Below are 23,863 nucleotides of genomic sequence, written 5' to 3'. Positions count from 1 at the left end.
CTTGACTCACTGCCTCCCTCAGTCAGATGCTGCTGATCATTATACTGAGACTCAAGGGCAATGCTGTCCTCCCTCTCCAGCTAAACTTGAACAAGTTTTTCATTCAATTCTGTCGTAAAAATAAAAAATAAATATTACAAAAATGAAATATTGCAAAAGCAAGGTCATGGGCAAGTATAATTTGTAGATATTTCTCAGACAAAATTCCTGTACATGGTAAAATGAGGTTTCTTTTACGCTACATTTCCCACAGTACTTTTGGGGATGGGGACGCTCAAGGGCAAAATACACATTAGAGAGTCAACCGGGAAAGGCTTGTGCTCTGTTAATTCACTCTGTTAATTCACTCCAAATGAAAAACTCTTTCCTCACTGTTAATTCATGCATGTGTATTATCTAGTTGGAGTACAGGGAAGGCTGTGTGTGTCTGGCTGTGTGCGTCTGGCTGTGTGCGTCTGTGTTAATTATGTGTCTGCACAGGTATGTGTGTGTCTGCATTGATGTCTGCGTCTGCTGATAGCATAGCAGAGTGTGTATGCATACTGCATTAATGGGTGGTGTTGTTGAGTTTTGGCATCGGGGTGGGTATGCGGCAGGCCTCACCATCTGTGACCTCCAGTTGGGCCTTGGCGAGGATGCTGCCAGCCACGGTCAGGGCCTGGCAGATGTAGTAGCCTGCGTCTGCCCGCTGCACGGCCGAGATGGTCAGGTCTCCACTGGAGGACACAGAGAAGCGACTGTTGGGCTGCTGGGGCTGGTTGGGAAACAGTAGGTTCTGCAGGAAGAGAGGAAGCAGGCCAATTAGTAGAGGGACATGGACCCATTACAGCCAGGAACACATCCAACTGACAAACACTCACATAGCTTCATCACTCTGATCTGGACACACACACACACACACACACACACACACACACACACACACACACACACACACACACACACACACACACACACACACACACACACACACACACACACACACACACACACACACACACACACACACATACACACACACAGTTAAAATATCCATTCCATCCATCACCAGGTTAATGAATTACACACAACTGTCACATCTGATGGCATGGTTACACATAATAGCCGGCATGTATTCCCCAAGTCAGCCATGCCAGAGGCTCCAGAGAGCTGGGAGGGAACACGGTCTGAGAACTGGGAGGGAACACGGTCTGAGAGCTGGGAGGGAACACGGTCTGAGAGCTGGGAGGGAACGCGGTCTGAGAGCTGGGAGGGAACACGGACTGAGAGCTGGGAGGGAACACGGACTGAGAGCTGGGAGGGAACACGGTCTGAGAGCTGGGAGGGAACACGGTCTGAGAGCTGGGAGGGAACACGGTCTGAGAGCTGGGAGGGAACACGGTCTGAGAGCTGGGAGGGAACACGGTCTGAGAACTGGGAGGGAACACGGTCTGAGAGTTGGGAGGGAACACGGTCTGAGAGCTGGGAGGGAACACGGTCTGAGAGCTGGGAGGGAACGCGGTCTGAGAGCTGGGAGGGAACACGGTCTGAGAGCTGGGAGGGAACGCGGTCTGAGAGCTGGGAGGGAACGCGGTCTGAGAGCTGGGAGGGAACACGGTCTGAGAGCTGGGAGGGAACACGGTCTGAGAGCTGGGAGGGAACACGGTCTGAGAGCTGGGAGGGAACACGGTCTGAGAGCTGGGAGGGAACGCGGGAGAGAACACGGTCTGAGAGCTGGGAGGGAACACGGTCTGAGAGCTGGGAGGGAACACGGTCTGAGAGCTGGGAGGGAACGCGGTCTGAGAGCTGGGAGGGAACACGGTCTAAGTTTCTCTGTCTACTCCTGGTCAAGGCTTTGATAGCTTGTTTCATTCTGCTTTGATACCTTGCTTCATTCTGCTTTGATAGCTTGTAACATTCTGTTGTCTGGACCTCTGGCAGTCTCTATGTGCCACAGGGTTCAATTCTCGGGCCGACTCGCTTCTCTTTAGACATCAATGATGTCGCTCTTGCTGCTGCTGATTCTCTGATTCACCTCTACGCAGACGACACCATTCTGTACACTTCTGGCTGTATACTTCTTTGGACACTGTGTTAACTAACTTCCAGAGGAGCTTCAATGCCATACAACTCTCCTTCCGTTGCCTCTAACTGCTCTTCAATGCAAGTAAAACTAAATGCATGCTCTTCAACCGTTCGCTACCCGCACTTGCCCGCCCATCCAGCATCACTACTCTGGATGGTTCTGACTTAGAATATGTGGATAACTACAAATACCTAGGTGTCTGGTTAGACTGTAAAATCTAGAATCGGCTTCCTATTTCACAACAAAGCATCCTTCACTCATGTTGCCAAACATACCCTCGTAAAACTGACCATCCTACCGATCCTCGACTTTGGAGATGTCATTTACAAAATAGCTTCCAACACTCTACTCAGCAAACTGGATGCAGTCTATCACAGTGCCATCCATTTTGTCACCAAAGCCCCATATACTACCCACCATTGCGACCTATACGCTATTGTGGCTGGCCCTCGCTTCATACTCGTCGCCAAACCCACTGGCTCCAGGTCATCTACAAGTCTCTGCTAGGTAAAGCCCCGCCTTATCTCAGCTCACTGGTCACCATAGAAGCACCCACCCATATCACGCGCTCCAGCAGGTATATCTCACTAGTCATCCCCTAAGCCAATTCCTCGTTTGGCCGCCTTTCCTTCCAGTTCTCTGCTGCCAATGATTGGAACGAATTGCAAAAATCACTGAATTCTCCCTCACTAGCTTTAAGCACCAGCTGTCAGAGCAGCTCACAGATCACTGCACCTGTACATAGCCCATCTGTAATATAGCCCATCCAACTACCTCATCCCCATACTGTATTTCTTCTTTATCTTGCTCCTTTGCACCCCAGTATCTCTACTTGCACATTCATATTCTGCACATCAATCACTCCGGTGTTTAATTGGTATATTGTAATTACTTCGCCACCATGGCCTATTTATTGCCTTTACCTCCCTTATCTTACCTCATTTGCAAATACTGTATATTTCTTTCTACTGTATTATTGACTGTATGTTTGTTTATTCCATGTGTAACTCTGTTTTGTTGTATGTGTTAAACTGCTTTGCTTTATCCTTGGCCAGGTCGCAGTTGTAACTGAGAACTTGTTCTCAACTGGCCTACCTGGTTAAAAAAAAGGTGAAATAAAAAAAATTCTGCTTTGCTCCTCATAATTGGTCTGGGGCTGCTATGTTTACACATAGTCTCTCCCTGTTCCCCCTCAGTCACTCTCCTTAATGACTTACTGTTATAATTTGTATTTTAATAAATACCCTCACATGTTATTTAAAGTGGGATGAGAGAGAGCGAGAGAGAGAGAGACGGAGACAGAGAGACAGAGAGCAAGAGAAAGTGAGAGAGAGAGAGAGAGAGAGAGAGAGAGAGAGAGAGAGAGAGAGAGAGAGAGAGAGAGAGAGAGAAAGACAGAGAGAGAGAGACAGAGACAGAGAGAGACACAAAGAGACAAAGAGACAGAGAGACAGAGTGACAGAGAGAGTTAGACCGAGAGAGAGAGACAGAGAGAGAGAGACAGAGAGAGTTAGAGAGGGCGATGGGGATAGAAAATGTATGAAGCATCAATAAACCAAGAGACAGAGAGAGGGAACATAGTGGTGTGACTCGGCTATTGTGAAATCAATGTAAAAGACCTGGGGCACAGTGCCAGTACATGGGAGTCTATTTACTGAGAGGATACTGGTGTAAATGAATGTTGATCTTTGTATGTACATGCTCGTATGCCCTGTTGCAGTGAGTCAGATAGGATTCATCACTTACTTTGATGTGAGAATGGGCTGAGAATAGGTTTCAGCAAGTGTGCCTGTGTGTTCGGTATCGGTGTGAGTGTGTTGCATGCAAATGTGTATTCCACCCCTTTCCAATCTCTGAGTGGCACTTTGCTGTAATTGTCTGGCCTCAGGCTCAGTGTGTGTGTGTGTGTGTGTGTGCGTGTGTGTGTGTGTGTGCGTGCATGTGCGCGTGTGTGCGTGTGTGTGTGTGCGTGCGTGTGTGACTCCCAGCCAGAGCTGCATCATATCCCTGGTTCATCTACGGGTCCTGGCAGGCTCCTAATTACTGCTGTTGTTGTTGTGTGGACTGTGAGGACCTCCAGCTATGTGAAGGGCTATCTGCTCTGTGTGAGGGTAGGATCTCTGTTATCAGCACAGTGTCATGGGAACTGATTACCTCCTCGCTGACCACACAAACGTGTATCTGGTGTGTTATGTGTGTGCCAGAGAAACTGATGGGAGATAGCGCGTGCGTATGTGTGTGTGCGCGTGTTTGAGCGAGCGAGCGTGCACATGCACATGTGTGTGTAGAACCTGGGTGCTGAGTGTCACACAGACTGACATCATAGACACAGCAGAGTCCTCCCCACACAGCCAACGGTATGGTTACTATCCATTCTAAGTGGTGTGTGTGCTGATAACACTAGACAGTACAGTAACACAGTAATAACTGCTAGTCATAAATAGTGCATGGTGGACACACACTGGATGACAAAACACTGAATATTCTTGTAAATACAGAGGTATGAAGACTGGACCAAGCTGTTTTACAGTTCTTTACACTACAGGACCAGTAGATGAAGACTGGACCAAGATGTTTTACAGTTCTTTACACTACAGGACCAGTAGATGAAGACTGGACCAAGATGTTTTACAGTTCTTTACAGTACAGGACCAGTAGATGAAGACTGGACCAAGATGTTTTACAGTTCTTTACAGTACAGGACCAGTAGATGAAGACTGGACCAAGATGTTTTACAGTTCTTTACAGTACAGGACCAGTAGATGAAGACTGGACCAAGATGTTTTACAGTTCTTTACACTACAGTACCAGTAGATGAAGACTGGACCAAGATGTTTTACAGTTCTTTACACTACAGGACCAGTAGATGAAGACTGGACCAAGATGTTTTACAGTTCTTTACACTACAGGACCAGTAGATGAAGACTGGACCAAGATGTTTTACAGTTCTTTACACTACAGGACCAGTAGATGAAGACTGGACCAAGATGTTTTACAGTTCTTTACACTACAGGACCAGTAGATGAAGACTGGACCAAGATGTTTTACAGTTCTTTACACTACAGGACCAGTAGATGAAGACTGGACCAAGATGTTTTACAGTTCTTTACACTACAGGACCAGTAGATGAAGACTGGACCAAGATGTTTTACAGTTCTTTACAGTACAGGACCAGTAGATGAAGACTGGACCAAGATGTTTTACAGTTCTTTACACTACAGGACCAGTAGATGAAGACTGGACCAAGATGTTTTACAGTTCTTTACAGTACAGGACCAGTAGATGAAGACTGGACCAAGATGTTTTACAGTTCTTTACACTACAGGACCAGTAGATGAAGACTGGACCAAGATGTTTTACAGTTCTTTACACTACAGGACCAGTAGATGAAGACTGGACCAAGATGTTTTACAGTTCTTTACACTACAGGACCAGTAGATGAAGACTGGACCAAGATGTTTTACAGTTCTTTACAGTACAGGACCAGTAGATGAAGACTGGACCAAGCTGTTTTACAGTTCTTTACACTACAGGACCAGTAGATGAAGACTGGACCAAGATGTTTTACAGTTCTTTACAGTACAGGACCAGTAGATGAAGACTGGACCAAGCTGTTTTACAGTTCTTTACACTACAGGACCAGTAGATGAAGACTGGACCAAGATGTTTTACAGTTCTTTACACTACAGGACCAGTAGATGAAGACTGGACCAAGATGTTTTACAGTTCTTTACACTACAGGACCAGTAGATGAAGACTGGACCAAGATGTTTTACAGTTCTTTACACTACAGGACCAGTAGATGAAGACTGGACCAAGATGTTTTACAGTTCTTTACAGTACAGGACCAGTAGATGAAGACTGGACCAAGATGTTTTACAGTTCTTTACACTACAGGACCAGTAGATGAAGACTGGACCAAGATGTTTTACAGTTCTTTACACTACAGGACCAGTAGATGAAGACTGGACCAAGATGTTTTACAGTTCTTTACACTACAGGACCAGTAGATGAAGACTGGACCAAGATGTTTTACAGTTATTTACACTACAGGACCAGTAGATGAAGACTGGACCAAGCTGTTTTACAGTTCTTTACACTACAGGACCAGTAGATGAAGACTGGACCAAGATGTTTTACAGTTCTTTACACTACAGGACCAGTAGATGAAGACTGGACCAAGATGTTTTACAGTTCTTTACAGTACAGGACCAGTAGATGAAGACTGCACCAAGCTGTTTTACAGTTCTTTACAGTACAGGACCAGTAGATGAAGACTGGACCAAGATGTTTTACAGTTCTTTACACTACAGGACCAGTAGATGAAGACTGGACCAAGATGTTTTACAGTTCTTTACACTACAGGACCAGTAGATGAAGACTGGACCAAGATGTTTTACAGTTCTTTACACTACAGGACCAGTAGATGAAGACTGGACCAAGATGTTTTACAGTTCTTTACACTACAGGACCAGTAGATGAAGACTGGACCAAGATGTTTTACAGTTCTTTACAGTACAGGACCAGTAGATGAAGACTGGACCAAGATGTTTTACAGTTCTTTACACTACAGGACCAGTAGATGAAGACTGGACCAAGATGTTTTACAGTTCTTTACACTACAGGACCAGTAGATGAAGACTGGACCAAGCTGTTTTACAGTTCTTTACACTACAGGACCAGTAGATGAAGACTGGACCAAGATGTTTTACAGTTCTTTACACTACAGGACCAGTAGATGAAGACTGCACCAAGCTGTTTTACAGTTCTTTACACTACAGGACCAGTAGGTGAAGACTGGACCAAGATGTTTTACAGTTCTTTACACTACAGGACCAGTAGATGAAGACTGCACCAAGCTGTTTTACAGTTCTTTACACTACAGGACCAGTAGATGAAGACTGGACCAAGATGTTTTACAGTTCTTTACAGTACAGGACCAGTAGATGAAGACTGGACCAAGATGGTTTACAGTTCTTTACACTACAGGACCAGTAGATGAAGACTGGACCAAGCTGTTTTACAGTTCTTTACACTACAGGACCAGTAGATGAAGACTGGACCAAGATGTTTTACAGTTCTTTACACTACAGGACCAGTAGATGAAGACTGGACCAAGATGTTTTACAGTTCTTTACACTACAGGACCAGTAGATGAAGACTGGACCAAGATGTTTTACAGTTCTTTACACTACAGGACCAGTAGATGAAGACTGGACCAAGATGTTTTACAGTTCTTTACACTACAGGACCAGTAGATGAAGACTGGACCAATATGTTTTACAGTTCTTTACACTACAGGACCAGTAGATGAAGACTGGACCAAGATGTTTTACAGTTCTTTACACTACAGGACCAGTAGATGAAGACTGCACCAAGCTGTTTTACAGTTCTTTACAGTACAGGACCAGTAGATGAAGACTGGACCAAGATGTTTTACAGTTCTTTACACTACAGGACCAGTAGGTGAAGACTGGACCAAGATGTTTTACAGTTCTTTACACTACAGGACCAGTAGATGAAGACTGGACCAAGATGTTTTACAGTTCTTTACACTACAGGACCAGTAGATGAAGACTGCACCAAGATGTTTTACAGTTCTTTACACTACAGGACCAGTAGATGAAGACTGGACCAAGCTGTTTTACAGTTCTTTACACTACAGGACCAGTAGATGAAGACTGGACCAAGATGTTTTACACTTCTTTACACTACAGGACCAGTAGATGAAGACTGCACCAAGCTGTTTTACAGTTCTTTACACTACAGGACCAGTAGATGAAGACTGGACCAAGATGTTTTACAGTTCTTTACAGTACAGGACCAGTAGATGAAGACTGGACCAAGATGTTTTACAGTTCTTTACACTACAGGACCAGTAGATGAAGACTGGACCAAGATGTTTTACAGTTCTTTACACTACAGGACCAGTAGATGAAGACTGCACCAAGCTGTTTTACAGTTCTTTACAGTACAGGACCAGTAGATGAAGACTGGACCAAGATGTTTTACAGTTCTTTACAGTACAGGACCAGTAGATGAAGACTGGACCAAGATGTTTTACAGTTCTTTACACTACAGGACCAGTAGATGAAGACTGGACCAAGATGTTTTACAGTTCTTTACAGTACAGGACCAGTAGATGAAGACTGGACCAAGATGTTTTACAGTTCTTTACAGTACAGGACCAGTAGATGAAGACTGGACCAATATGTTTTACAGTTCTTTACACTACAGGACCAGTAGATGAAGACTGGACCAAGATGTTTTACAGTTCTTTACAGTACAGGACCAGTAGATGAAGACTGGACCAAGCTGTTTTACAGTTCTTTACACTACAGGACCAGTAGATGAAGACTGGACCAAGATGTTTTACAGTTCTTTACACTACAGGACCAGTAGATGAAGACTGCACCAAGCTGTTTTACAGTTCTTTACAGTACAGGACCAGTAGATGAAGACTGGACCAAGATGTTTTACAGTTCTTTACACTACAGGACCAGTAGATGAAGACTGGACCAATATGTTTTACAGTTCTTTACAGTACAGGACCAGTAGATGAAGACTGGACCAAGATGTTTTACAGTTCTTTACACTACAGGACCAGTAGATGAAGACTGGACCAAGATGTTTTACAGTTCTTTACACTACAGGACCAGTAGATGAAGACTGGACCAAGATGTTTTACAGTTCTTTACACTACAGGACCAGTAGATGAAGACTGCACCAAGATGTTTTACAGTTCTTTACAGTACAGGACCAGTAGATGAAGACTGGACCAAGATGTTTTACAGTTCTTTACAGTACAGGACCAGTAGATGAAGACTGGACCAAGATGTTTTACAGTTCTTTACACTACAGGACCAGTAGATGAAGACTGGACCAAGATGTTTTACAGTTCTTTACACTACAGGACCAGTAGATGAAGACTGGACCAAGATGTTTTACAGTTCTTTACACTACAGGACCAGTAGATGAAGACTGGACCAAGATGTTTTACAGTTCTTTACACTACAGGACCAGTAGATGAAGACTGGACCAAGATGTTTTACAGTTCTTTACACTACAGGACCAGTAGATGAAGACTGGACCAAGATGTTTTACAGTTCTTTACACTACAGGACCAGTAGATGAAGACTGGACCAAGATGTTTTACAGTTCTTTACCCTACAGGACCAGTAGATGAAGACTGGACCAATATGTTTTACAGTTCTTTACAGTACAGGACCAGTAGATGAAGACTGGACCAAGATGTTTTACAGTTCTTTACACTACAGGACCAGTAGATGAAGACTGGACCAATATGTTTTACAGTTCTTTACAGTACAGGACCAGTAGATGAAGACTGGACCAAGATGTTTTACAGTTCTTTACACTACAGGACCAGTAGATGAAGACTGGACCAAGATGTTTTACAGTTCTTTACACTACAGGACCAGTAGATGAAGACTGGACCAAGATGTTTTACAGTTCTTTACACTACAGGACCAGTAGATGAAGACTGGACCAAGATGTTTTACAGTTCTTTACAGTACAGGACCAGTAGATGAAGACTGGACCAAGATGTTTTACAGTTCTTTACACTACAGGACCAGTAGATGAAGACTGGACCAAGATGTTTTACAGTTCTTTACACTACAGGACCAGTAGATGAAGACTGGACCAAGATGTTTTACAGTTCTTTACACTACAGGACCAGTAGATGAAGACTGGACCAATATGTTTTACAGTTCTTTACACTACAGGACCAGTAGATCAAGACTGGACCAAGATGTTTTACAGTTCTTTACAGTACAGGACCAGTAGATGAAGACTGGACCAAGATGTTTTACAGTTCTTTACAGTACAGGACCAGTAGATGAAGACTGGACCAAGATGTTTTACAGTTCTTTACACTACAGGACCAGTAGATGAAGACTGGACCAAGATGTTTTACAGTTCTTTACACTACAGGACCAGTAGATGAAGACTGGACCAAGATGTTTTACAGTTCTTTACACTACAGGACCAGTAGATGAAGACTGGACCAAGCTGTTTTACAGTTCTTTACACTACAGGACCAGTAGATGAAGACTGGACCAAGATGTTTTACAGTTCTTTACACTACAGGACCAGTAGATGAAGACTGGACCAAGCTGTTTTACAGTTCTTTACACTACAGGACCAGTAGATGAAGACTGGACCAAGATGTTTTACAGTTCTTTACACTACAGGACCAGTAGATGAAGACTGGACCAAGATGTTTTACAGTTCTTTACACTACAGGACCAGTAGATGAAGACTGCACCAAGCTGTTTTACAGTTCTTTACACTACAGGACCAGTAGATGAAGACTGGACCAAGCTGTTTTACAGTTCTTTACACTACAGGACCAGTAGATGAAGACTGGACCAAGATGTTTTACAGACCAGTAGTTTTTCCTGGTCAGGTCGGGTGTTTAGGAAAAGCTCCTGGCCCTGCTATGGGTCATTGAGAGGTGTTTACGTGCTCTTCTTACCTGGCTTCCCTCCTTCTGCCAGAAGACTGCAGGCTGCGGGTTGCCCTTGGTCTCACAGGGGAAGGTTGCGGTGCGACCCTGGGCCACGATCTGGTCCCGCGGCCTGATGACAAACTGGGGTGCAGCTGGGGTCAAAGGGCAGAAACACCAGGGTTAGAACTCAGAGTTAGACAGAGTTGAAGCATGGGGCACGATCAAGGGGGTGTGGGGTGTTCAAGCAAAAGAACAGTCAGGCACCACAAGGACAAATCAAAATGGGCATGTCCTACACTATTAGAAAACAGGGTTCCAAAGGGGTTCTTCGGCTGTTCAAATGGGAGAACCATTTCAGGTAGAAATATTTTGTGTTCCCTGTAGAACCCTATGTGTAAAGGGATCTACAAGGAACCCAAAATTATTCTACCTGGAACTGAAGGTTTTCTACCTGGAACCAAACAAGGTTCTTCAAAGGGTTCTCCTACGGGGACAGCCAAAGATCCCTTTTAGGTTCTAGACAGCACAGTGTATAGAGCTTCCATGCAGCGCGTTCCTTCCATTACTTCTGATTGGAAGACACACACCAAGGACTGTCACGATAACGCCACAGTATCCACTTAAGGCCATTCATCCAGGCTGGAGCTGAATGAATGACAGTCGTCAGTGTTCACAAACAGCAGCACTGTCTCAGTCACAATGGCATCAGGAGAGTTAGGTAGACATAATGTAGCTAAGCTTAACACAGAGAAAGACACAGAGAAAACCTTGTGAGGATAGAATGAAATAAATGAACAGAACGCAGCTAACAGCTAACAGCTAACTGTCTCTGTTTCATGTGTCCCTCAGGGAGAGGACACAGGCCTTACCCCCTCTTAACCCCTCTCTCACCCAACAGCCAAGCATTACACTACCTTTCACCAACCCAGGAAAAGTACCTTTATTACTCAACTGGACCCTCCACACTCCCATTAAGGAGTGCGTCAGTGAGGGCAGACCGAGCAGACACACTCAAGGATCCAGCAGAGATATATTACATGTGGGATGTCTCATTCCACTCTCGCTGTTTCCCGGCCCATCTGAATGTGTTGTAATGCAACATAAACAAATGTGTCGTTGTCAAACTTTAGCACACTTGGCAAATCCCCGAGACACGTCCACGCTCTCCTACACAAATAAACCACCAGAGGAGTGATTCATTGTTTTCCAGGAAACACACTGACATGCTGTATACAGGGCCATCTTTTTTATCTGTCTTCTGCTCTCAATGAGGCATTACTTCCTCATTATCTAAAGTAAAACACTTTTACTGTTGATCTTACAATCAAGATAATTTTCACACTTCAAAATGCCTTCGTATAAGAGATTTGATTTCATGACAAAACATTCTCATTTAATGACAAAAGTGTAATGGCTGACCATGAGATTTATCTAATGTGGGCTGTTGACCTCTCCTGGTTGGGATTAACAGTGTTAACAGGTCTCTCGGCCCAACACTAGGTTGGCCTGTGATGGTGGTGAGATGTTAGGTCTTACACTCCTAAAAAATTCCTCATAGTCAGAGACTCAGAGACGCAGAGACGCAGAGACTCAGAGACTCAGAGACGCAGAGACTCAGAGACGCAGAGACGCAGAGACTCAGAGACGCAGAGACTCAGAGACGCAGAGACGCAGAGACTCAGAGACTCAGAGACTCAGAGACGCAGAGACGCAGAGACTCAGAGACGCAGAGACTCAGAGACGCAGAGACGCAGAGACTCAGAGACTCAGACGCAGAGACTCAGAGACTCAGAGACTCAGAGACGCAGAGACGCAGAGACGCAGAGACTCAGAGACGCAGAGACTCAGAGACTCAGACGCAGAGACTCAGAGACTCAGAGACGCAGAGACGCAGAGACGCAGAGACGCAGAGACTCAGAGACGCAGAGACTCAGAGACTCAGACGCAGAGACTCAGAGACTCAGAGACTCAGAGACGCAGAGACGCAGAGACGCAGAGACGCAGAGACTCAGAGACGCAGAGACGCAGAGACGCAGAGACTCAGAGACGCAGAGACGCAGAGACTCAGAGACTCAGAGACGCAGAGACTCAGAGAGGAATGGCATCCCGCAGAGGAAATTCAAATCAACCAATTATAGACACCAATCCCAAACTTCAGTCAAGTAAAACCCAGACATGGCATCCCTTTTTTCAGTCAAATGTTTTCTCACTTTTCTTCAGCTGAGGATAAAGTCCTTCAGCACTTAGTCACTTTTGATCATGTTCAAACGAAATGAAAGAAAATAGAGGTGATAGCTAAGTACCAACCACAAACTACATCTCTGACAGTCTAAACCACGCTGTTGTTGCAGGTGACTTACAAATAGGTTTTCTACTGTTATGTGAGAGTTTTGAAAGCAGTAGTGGCATCTGTAACTTTGTTAATATTTGGTATGGCGAACAAGCAGAGGGAACAGCCAACAGATGAAAGAGAGACTTCTTAAAATGCTTGATCAAAATGCTTTCAACAAGATATAACGCTGCTTCATATGACATCATTATATGAAAACACTGGACTTGTTGCTATAAAACATACATTGACAGGCTTTTATTCTGATTCCTGTGTAAGTCTTTCCACTGACAACCCAGCTGGTTCCAGTCAAGGCAAATCTCATCCCGTTTGGCTCATTTCTCCATGTAATCCCTTTTTTGGGAAAGTGTATTTGTCAAAGATACACAGAGCTAGGAATGCTACAGACGGCTATAGATTTACAGCCTTCCTGTTTGTCTCTCCTCAGTTTAGATAGCTTGCTGCATTTCACAACGTTGGTTCTGATACAGAGCACCTAAATCACAGTCTCTCTCTCTCCCTTTGTCTCCCTCCATCTCTTTCTCTCTCTGGCTGGCCAATCCAACGAGCAGTGCATTAGAGCAGAGCACTCACTCAAAGTGTTTGACGACTTACAAGCTGTTCTCTATTGCTGCCCTCACACCTTGTCTCTCCTCTCTATATCTTCCTTTATCACTCTCTCCTTGTCTCTCCATCTATATCTTCCTTTATCACTCTCTCCTTGTCTCTCCATCTATATCTTCCTTTATCACTCTCTCCTTGTCTCTCCTCTCTATCTGTCTCTTTCTTTATCACTCTCTCCTTGTCTCTCCTCTCTATCTATATCTTCCTTTATCACTCTCTCCTTGTCTCTCCTCTCTATCTATATCTTCCTTTATCACTCTCTCCTTGTCTCTCCATCTATATCTTCCTTTATCACTCTCTCCTTGTCTCTCCTCTCTATCTATATCTTCCTTTATCACTCTCTCCTTGTCTCTCCTCTCTATCTATATCTTCCTTTATCACTCTCTCCTTGTCTCTCCTCTCTATCTATATCTTCCTTTATCACTCTCTCCTTGTCTCTCCATCTATATCTTCCTGTATCACTCTCTCCTTGTCTCTCCTCTCTATCTATATCTTCCTTTATCACTCTCTCCTTGTCTCTCCATCTATATCTTCCTTTATCACTCTCTCCTTGTCTCTCCTCTCTATCTATATATTCCTTTATCACTCTCTCCTTGTCTCTCCATCTATATCTTCCTTTATCACTCTCTCCTTGTCTCTCCATCTATATCTTCCTTTATCACTCTCTCCTTGTCTCTCCTCTCTATCTTCCTTTATCACTCTCTCCTTGTCTCTCCTCTCTATCCGTCTCTTCCTTTATCACTCTCTCCTTGTCTCTCCTCTCTATCTGTATCTTCCTTTATCACTCTCTCCTTGTCTCTCCATCTATATCTTCCTTTATCACTCTCTCCTTGTCTCTCCTCTCTATCCATCTCTTCCTTTATCACTCTCTCTTTGTCTCTCCTCTCTATCCATCTCTTCCTTTATCACTCTCTCTTTGTCTCTCCTCTCCATCTATATCTTCCTTTATCACTCTCTCCTTGTCTCTCCTCTCTATCTTCCTTTATCACTCTCTCCTTGTCTCTCCTCTCTATCCGTCTCTTCCTTTATCACTCTCTCCTTGTCTCTCCTCTCTATCTATATCTTCCTTTATCACTCTCTCCTTGTCTCTCCATCTATATCTTCCTTTATCACTCTCTCCTTGTCTCTCCTCTCTATCCGTCTCTTCCTTTATCACTCTCTCTTTGTCTCTCCTCTCTATCCATCTCTTCCTTTATCACTCTCTCCTTGTCTCTCTATCTGTATCTTCCTTTATCACTCTCTCCTTGTCTCTCCTCTCTATCTGTATCTTCCTTTATCACACTCTCCTTGTCTCTCCTCTCTATCTGTATCTTCCTTTATCACTCTCTCTTTGTCTCTCCTCTCTATCCGTCTCTTCCTTTATCACTCTCTCCTTGTCTCTCCTCTCTATCCGTCTCTTCCTTTATCACTCTCTCTTTGTCTCTCCTCTCTATCCATCTCTTCCTTTATCACTCTCTCCTTGTCTCTCCATCTATATCTTCCTTTATCACTCTCTCCTTGTCTCTCCTCTCTATCCGTCTCTTCCTTTATCACTCTCTCTTTGTCTCTCCTCTCTATCTATATCTTCCTTTATCACTCTCTCCTTGTCTCTCCTCTCTATCCGTCTCTTCCTTTATCACTCTCTCTTTGTCTCTCCTCTCTATCCGTCTCTTCCTTTATCACTCTCTCTTTGTCTCTCCTCTCTATCCATCTCTTCCTTTATCACTCTCTCCTTGTCTCTCCATCTATATCTTCCTTTATCACTCTCTCCTTGTCTCTCCTCTCTATCTATATCTTCCTTTATCACTCTCTCCTTGTCTCTCCTCTCTATCTATATCTTCCTTTATCACTCTCTCTTTGTCTCTCCTCTCTATCCGTCTCTTCCTTTATCACTCTCTCTTTGTCTCTCCTCTCTATCTGTATCTTCCTTTATCACTCTCTCCTTGTCTCTCCTCTCTATCCGTCTCTTCCTTTATCACTCTCTCCTTGTCTCTCCTCTCTATCCATCTCTTCCTTTATCACTCTCTCCTTGTCTCTCCATCTATATCTTCCTTTATCACGCTCTCCTTGTCTCTCCTCTCTATCTATATCTTCCTTTATCACTCTCTCCTTGTCTCTCCTCTCTATCTATATCTTCCTTTATCACTCTCTCCTTGTCTCTCCATCTCCATCTATATCTTCCTTTATCACTCTCTCCTTGTCTCTCCTCTCTATCTATATCTTCCTTTATCACTCTCTCCTTGTCTCTCCTCTCTATCTGTATCTTCCTTTATCACTCTCTCCTTGTCTCTCCATCTATATCTTCCTTTATCACTCTCTCCTTGTCTCTCCTCTCTATCCGTCTCTTTCTTTATCACTCTCTACTTGTCTCTCCTCTCTATCTGTATCTTCCTTTATCACTCTCTCCTTGTCTCTCCATCTATATCTTCCTTTATCACTCTCTCCTTGTCTCTCCTCTCTATCCGTCTCTTTCTTTATCACTCTCTCCTTGTCTCTCCTCTCTATCTGTATCTTCCTTTATCACTCTCTCCTTGTCTCTCCATCTATATCTTCCTTTATCACTCTCTCCTTGTCTCTCCTCTCTATCCGTCTCTTCCTTTATCACTCTCTCCTTGTCTCTCCATCTCCATCTATATCTTCCTTTATAACTCTCTCCTTGTCTCTCCTCTCTATCCATCTCTTCCTTTATCACTCTCTCCTTGTCTCTCCTCTCTATCCGTCTCTTCCTTTATCACTCTCTCCTTGTCTCTCCATCTATATCTTCCTTTATCACTCTCTCCTTGTCTTTCCTCTCTATCCGTCTCTTCCTTTATCACTCTCTCCTTGTCTCTCCTCTCTATCTATCTCTTCCTTTATCACTCTCTCCTTGTCTCTCCTCTCTATCTGTATCTTCCTTTATCACTCTCTCCTTGTCTCTCCATCTCCATCTATATCTTCCTTTATCACTCTCTCCTTGTCTCTCCTCTCTATCCGTCTCTTCCTTTATCACTCTCTCCTTGTCTCTCCTCTCTATCTATATCTTCCTTTATCACTCTCTCCTTGTCTCTCCTCTCTATCCGTCTCTTCCTTTATCACTCTCTCCTTGTCTCTCCTCTCTATCTGTATCTTCCTTTATCACTCTCTCCTTGTCTCTCCATCTCCATCTATATCTTCCTTTATCACTCTCTCCTTGTCTCTCCTCTCTATCCGTCTCTTCCTTTATCACTCTCTCCTTGTCTCTCCTCTCTATCTATATCTTCCTTTATCACTCTCTCCTTGTCTCTCCATCTATATCTTCCTTTATCACTCTCTCCTTGTCTCTCCTCTCTATCCGTCTCTTCCTTTATCACTCTCTCCTTGTCTCTCCTCTCTATCTGTATCTTCCTTTATCACTCTCTCCTTGTCTCTCCATCTATATCTTCCTTTATCACTCTCTCCTTGTCTCTCCTCTCTATCTATATCTTCCTTTATCACTCTCTCCTTGTCTCTCCATCTATATCTTCCTGTATCACTCTCTCCTTGTCTCTCCTCTCTATCCGTCTCTTCCTTTATCACTCTCTCCTTGTCTCTCCTCTCTATCTGTATCTTCCTTTATCACTCTCTCCTTGTCTCTCCATCTATATCTTCCTTTATCACTCTCTCCTTGTCTCTCCTCTCTATCCGTATCTTCCTTTATCACTCTCTCCTTGTCTCTCCTCTCTATCTGTATCTTCCTTTGTCACTCTCTCCTTGTCTCTCCATCTATATCTTCCTTTATCACTCTCTCCTTGTCTCTCCTCTCTATCCGTCTCTTCCTTTATCACTCTCTCCTTGTCTCTCCTCTCTATCTGTATCTTCCTTTATCACTCTCTCCTTGTCTCTCCATCTATATCTTCCTTTATCACTCTCTCCTTGTCTCTCCTCTCTATCCGTCTCTTCCTTTATCACGCTCTCCTTGTCTCTCCTCTCTATCTGTATATTCCTTTATCACTCTCTCCTTGTCTCTCCATCTATATCTTCCTTTATCACTCTCTCCTTGTCTCTCCTCTCTATCCGTCTCTTCCTTTATCACTCTCTCCTTGTCTCTCCTCTCTATCTGTATCTTCCTTTATCACTCTCTCCTTGTCTCTCCATCTATATCTTCCTTTATCACTCTCTCCTTGTCTCTCCTCTCTATCCGTCTCTTCCTTTATCACTCTCTCCTTGTCTCTCCTCTCTATCTGTATCTTCCTTTATCACTCTCTCCTTGTCTCTCCATCTATATCTTCCTTTATCACTCTCTCCTTGTCTCTCCTCTCTATCTATATCTTCCTTTATCACTCTCTCCTTGTCTCTCCATCTATATCTTCCTTTATCACTCTCTCCTTGTCTCTCCTCTCTATCCGTCTCTTCCTTTATCACTCTCTCCTTGTCTCTCCTCTCTATCTGTATCTTCCTTTATCACTCTCTCCTTGTCTCTCCATCTATATCTTCCTTTATCACTCTCTCCTTGTCTCTCCTCTCTATCCGTCTCCTCCTTTATCACTCTCTCCTTGTCTCTCCTCTCTTTCTATATCTTCCTTTATCACTCTCTCCTTGTCTCTCCATCTCCATCTATATCTTCCTTTATCACTCTCTCCTTGTCTCTCCTCTCTATCCGTCTCTTTCTTTATCACTCTCTCCTTGTCTCTCCTCTCTATCTATCTCTTCCTTTATCACTCTCTCCTTGTCTCTCCTCTCTATCTGTATCTTCCTTTATCACTCTCTCCTTGTCTCTCCATCTATATCTTCCTTTATCACTCTCTCCTTGTCTCTCCTATCTATCCGTCTCTTCCTTTATCACTCTCTCTTTGTCTCTCCTCTCTATGTGTATCTTCCTGTATCACTCTCTCCTTGTCTCCCTCAATCCCCCTCAATCTCTCAAACATGCAGCACCCACACAGACATAGAGCAATGTAGCCTTGTTGTGTTTGGTAAGGAGCATGAATTCAAGCTTTGATAGCAGGTCAGATATGACGTGATGAGGTTGGGTTGGATTGGGGGCCACCAAGTAATGCATATTTAAAGTCTGCAGAACCCTAGCCAGTGAGGGACAGAGGAGACAACCAAGCAGTGTGTGTGGAGCTGTCTAACACACTGTTTGATGCAGGGACCCAAAAGACTAGTGCCTCCTTCCTGTCCCCTCCAAGGGAGACGCATGATCAAACCCCCATATTTAATTCATGACAAGACACATCTACCCAGGGTTGGAGGGGATTCATAGTAAAATGAGACAGCCATGAACAAATGGATAGGCCCACAGACACACAAGCATTGTTTTCTCACTTCTTTAAATCCCACATTCAATCATATTTTATTCATAAGTCAAAAGCAATTACTGTCTTGTTCTTACTCGCAGGCTGAATGTTTAATTTCTGAAATGTTCCTGCAACTTGACAGTTCGTGGCAATCTGGGGACGGCCGCTGCTGTTTTGGCAACGAAGGTCCTGCCGCTCCTCCAACGTCAGGGTTCCTTCTGCCAGTCAAGCTAGCTCTGACACGCACCCCTGCTCCCCTCTCCTAACCTCTCCTCTCTCAGAGGCCCTACAGCTACACACATCTCTCCCCTTTCTCCCCTACACACAATTGTCTCTCTCTCTCCAGCATCTCTTCCCAGATGTCAGAAACCAAACAGCTCAAACTGACACTTATCACCAAAACCATCTACTGTACTGGAAGACATAACACTTCCAAGAGTTTCAAATTGCCCTGACTCCATGTCTCCTCCAGATCCACGTGTAAGGAAATAGAACAGCAACAACTACTGAGATGCCCTACTTTATTTGCCAGACCAGAGGAAGCAACTCTATCCAAGACAAGTAGCTCCCATGTCGGTGTGCCAGGGCCAAGTCTTGCAGATGGCCTCAAGACGTGGATGGTAAAAGCCCCGGGTGCACTGGGTCCTGGGGGGACAACTAGGGGAAACTAGAGACAGCTATGGCTTAGACAGACACTCTACAGTGCAGATACATAACCTAGGTACTCTAGAGAGCTAGGGATTAGTTCATTACCAGGTTAGTAAGTGAGGCTAAAGCTGATGACAGTACTAAATAGTCCCCTTTGTAACTATTTGAGATAAACATACAGGGTTTGACGGTAAAGGTGTGTTACGTGGTGATACAACCTCCGTGTTAGTTAATACAGTAGGTTGAGGGTCGGTTACACTCCGCAAGGCAGTGAGGTGCAGGTGTGTGTATGGAGAGAACATGCAGGATGGACTGGGATCATTAGGATGGTACTTACCTACAGGGCGAGCTGGACACACAACAATGGAGAGGTGGAAAAACAAATAAGGAAGTCAAAAGACAAACACAAACATAAAAACAGAGGGGAGGAGAAAAATAATGATGAGAAATAAGAAAACAGAAATCAAAAAGTTGAATGAATGACATGTCGTGTGGGGTACACAGTTCCAGCACAGGGTAAGCATGACAGATAAGATGCTATAGAAAGGGATTTTCCAATTCATTGTAATTTACTGCACACTGTGTACTGTGTAACAGAGCCTCTCCGTGGAACTGTTAGGGATGCCCAATCTGAATAAGGCACCGCCTTGTGATGGAATGGATCATTGAATAGATGAATAGTATTTCTGGGAGGCCAGGCTCTGTTAACATCAACATAGTCTTACTCAGACAAGAGCAGGACAACATGGGGGCTCTGAAGTCTTCTTGTTATTGGATCTCCTCTGTCTGCAATAATGAATTCTACAGCTCAAAGGGTGTTGTGTGTTTGGAACAGCAAGGCAGTGTGTGTGTTAATCATTGAGCAAGAGCGAGAGAGAGAGAGAGAGAGAGACAACTAGAGACTAGAAAGAGATAAACCAAGATGCAGTCTTCATATTTAATTCAGGGCTACAGCTGTTAAAACCGAGGACCATATTGACATTAAGAATAGAAGAGCTAGTGGAGTCTCTCTCTCTCTCTCTCTCTCTCTCTCTGTCTGTCTGTCTGTCTGTCTGTCTGTCTGTCTGTCTGTCTGTCTGTCTGTCTGTCTGTCTGTCTGTCTGTCTGTCTGTCTGTCTGTCTGTCTGTCTGTCTGTCTGTCTGTCTGTCTGTCTGTCTGTCTGTCTGTCTGTCTGTCTGTCTGTCTGTCTGTCTCTACCTGTACATCATGTATTCTACACTCAGCCCACTGAGCAGGGCTCAGAGATCAGGGTTTATATACATCCACTAGTAAAACAGGATAAACATTGAGACAGAGAGACAAAGAGACAGAAAGAGACACAGAGAGACAGATAGAGACACACAGAGAGAGAGAGAGAGAGAGAGAGAGAGAGAGAGAGAGAGAGAGAGAGAGAGAGAGAGAGAGAGAGAGAGAGAGAGAGACAGAGACAGAGAGAGAGAGAGACAGATAGAGAGAGAGAGAGACAGAGAGAGACAGAGACAGAGAGAGACAGAGAGAGACAGAGAGAGACAGAGAGAGAGAGAGAGAGAGAGAGAGAGAGAGAGAGAGAGAGAGAGAGAGAGAGACAGAGAGAGAGAGACAGAGAGAGAGAGACAGAGAGAGAGAGAGAGAGAGAGAGAGAGAGAGAGAGAGAGAGAGAGAGAGAGAGAGAGAGAGAGAGAGAGAGAGAGAGAGAGAGAGAGAGAGAGAGAGAGAGAGAGAGAGAGAGAGAGAGAGAGAAAGAAAGAGAAAGACAGAGAGACAGAGAGAGAGAGAGAGAGACACACAGAGAGAGACAGAGAGAGGGGGGGTGATTATGATGAAAAATGTGTATTAACCTTGCCCACCTACAGTGCAGTGCTGCGGTGTAGACCAGTTAACTGTGGAATGGCTTCAGTGACTGGGGGATAACATGGATAGCAGACCACCATGGGAAGGTGTGTGTGTGTGTTCTCCGTTTGAAGTGTGAGTAAATAATTAAATGGATTCATAGACAACAATGTCTTTCTTGGCTGTGGCAGTCAGCACTATTTGAAGGAAAGACTCTTTGTGGAAACACAGTTCCACAGTAGATCAACCATACTACTAGTAATACTACTACTAATCAATAACTTATTTCTGTTTCTATGGCGAGTGAAATTGGGCTCTTACTAATTTTTGATGAACTAAAACAATTGTAAGATGCCAAGCTGTTGTGACTGGCGTTCTGAACTTGCTCAGGGTTCTACTGTAAAAGACAGAAAGAGGTGAGCGCCAGTGGGCAACCCTCACTCACCTCTGACGGTGAGGCTGGCAGAGGCCTCCACCTTGCCCACGCGGTTCTCTGCCAGGCAGGTGAAGGTGCCCTCGTCACTGGCCGACGCTTTCTTCACTCTCAGCAGGTAGTCCTCCTTGTCAAACTTGATCTCGTACCTGGAAAACACACACAACACTGTCAGATGAAATGTTTCCTGTTGAGAATGTTTTTGTTGTCCAAAGCTAATACACAGTAGAGTGAACCAATCAGTTCAAGCCTTGTGGAGCTTATTATGACAAGCTGACTAAATGTGACATTTTCCTTCACCACCATCTCTGAGAGAGCTTACATACAGCGTTCCCCTCCTGGAGAGGAAACTGTATTTAGAAACAGCAATGGTCATTGTGACCATAGAATAATAGAGGATCAATTATTTAACAATGACATACAGTACAGAGAAAGGGCTGCTTTCAACTGGAAACCCCACACCACTTCAGTATTCATGATGGTGTGTGTGTCCTCTATGGGGTGCTGGTGCCATCCCTTAAAAAAAGAAAACAGTGCCTACATTTATATTGTGATGAAGAGTTCAAGCTGTCCTCTGATTTCAAACCTCTGCTGTGGTCTGAGATGTCTGACAGGCTGAGATGAGAGGTGGTGTGTGTGTGTGTGTGTGTGTGTGTGTGTGTGTGTGTGTGTGTGTGTGTGTGTGTGTGTGTGTGTGTGTGTGTGTGTGTGTGTGTGTGTGTGTGTGTGTGTGTGTGTGTGTGTGTGTGTGTGTGAGAGAGAGAGAGAGAGGGGGGGGGGGGGTTGTGGGGGTTGTATGGTAGTTGACAAGAGAAGGATGCTGGTTTGATTTGTTGCCCTGGTCTGTAATTGGAATGGGGGTTAGCATGACAATGTGAGTGTTGTGTTGAGTTGGCGGGGACTAGGTGGGGTGGGTTTGGGGATGTGTGAAGGCTGTCTGACAGACAAACACCAGTCTGTACCCAGTCTGTCAGAGAGAGCTCTGAAGAGACAAAGCACCAAATCAAAATGTATTATTTATAAAGCATCAGCTGATATCACAAAGTGCTGTACAGAAACCCAGCCTAAAACCCCAAACTGCAAGCAATGCAGGTGTAGAAGCATGGTGGCTAGGAAAAAGCCATACTTGCTTCCTACCAACATTTTCCCACCAAAATCTGGTCTATGTTTAAACTCAAGATCTCAATACTGTATCTACCTGAGAACGGTGATGTGGTGTGTAGAGAGACCCCACAGCTCAGGTCTAAGGTGTACTGACTGGCAGCTCTACCTACTGTATCACATTGGCCCTTAAAAAAACATAACAATTATTTGACTGAGTCATGACTAAATGCTTTGTTTTGGAGAGAGACAGGGGAGTCAGGGCAGAGCAGGTTGTGTGCAGGTAGGGAGGAGAATAAAGATGTTATCGTTTGAATAGTGAGAGAGGCCTCCAAAGGAATGACACAGCGCCATTTGAGATGACCCTGTCTGATGGTTAACAAACAACCTAATGGAGACAAGGGAGAGTCTTTCTCCTACACTGCCTCAGGCTGAGATGGAACAACAAGACTGTAAAGATGACATGAACTCTTGACTGAGGGACGGTGGCAAGCGGAAGAGACAGAAGACAAGAGGGGGTTTAGGGAGGATGCAGGAAGGGCACAGATGCCCATTGTGATCGTTGGTATGAATGAAAACAGCTGTATTGTTTTGACAAGTTCCCACACACGACTATCCATGCATGGACACACTCAGCAATCAGAAACATATTGACCAACATCCTACAACATGTGTTTTGTTTGGGGTTTTTCCAACTATCAGTTTATCTTGATGCACCCCAGGCTAGTGGATAATGTATTTAGAGGGAAACATGACTCAATCAATCTGTCATCCTAGAACAAATCAGCGAAGATTACGAGAACACTGAAAACGCTGGTGGATAAAACACACACACACACACACACACACACACACACACACACACACACACACACACACACACACACACACACACACACACACACACACACACACACACACACACACACACACACACACACACACACACACACACACACTGAGAGAGAGGGGGAAAGAGCAGCTCTTTCTTGTAGCTGGCTCAGGCTACAGCTGTGTTCTCTATTAGAATAGGTATGTAATTACATGGAATATGGAAAGGCTGTGGAGAGGAGACAAGTTCACCCTGTTTCCTGGCCTCTCCCTCGCTCTGAACTACAGAACACACAGACATAAACACACACACACAGTGAAATACACACTGTACTGTAC

General features: G+C 44.4%; 1 protein-coding gene across 5 annotated transcripts in view; it reads right to left on the bottom strand.

Annotated features, from left to right (window-relative positions):
* The window catches only part of LOC139548283 (roundabout homolog 2-like), a 619,120-nt gene that overhangs the window by 92,901 nt on the left and 502,356 nt on the right, over positions 1 to 23,863 (bottom strand). For all 5 annotated transcript variants that reach the window (XM_071357862.1, XM_071357861.1, XM_071357864.1 and 2 more), the window contains exons 6-8: positions 21,605 to 21,741; positions 10,563 to 10,687; positions 604 to 775 (exon numbers count right to left, since the gene is read on the bottom strand). In XM_071357862.1, coding sequence (XP_071213963.1) covers positions 604 to 775; positions 10,563 to 10,687; positions 21,605 to 21,741 — 434 coding nt within the window. The remainder of the gene's footprint in view (positions 1 to 603; positions 776 to 10,562; positions 10,688 to 21,604; positions 21,742 to 23,863) is intronic.

Source organism: Salvelinus alpinus, chromosome 21, assembly GCF_045679555.1.
Source record: "Salvelinus alpinus chromosome 21, SLU_Salpinus.1, whole genome shotgun sequence".
NCBI lineage: Eukaryota > Metazoa > Chordata > Actinopteri > Salmoniformes > Salmonidae > Salvelinus > Salvelinus alpinus.
This window is presented reverse-complemented; position numbering and strand designations above follow the sequence as displayed.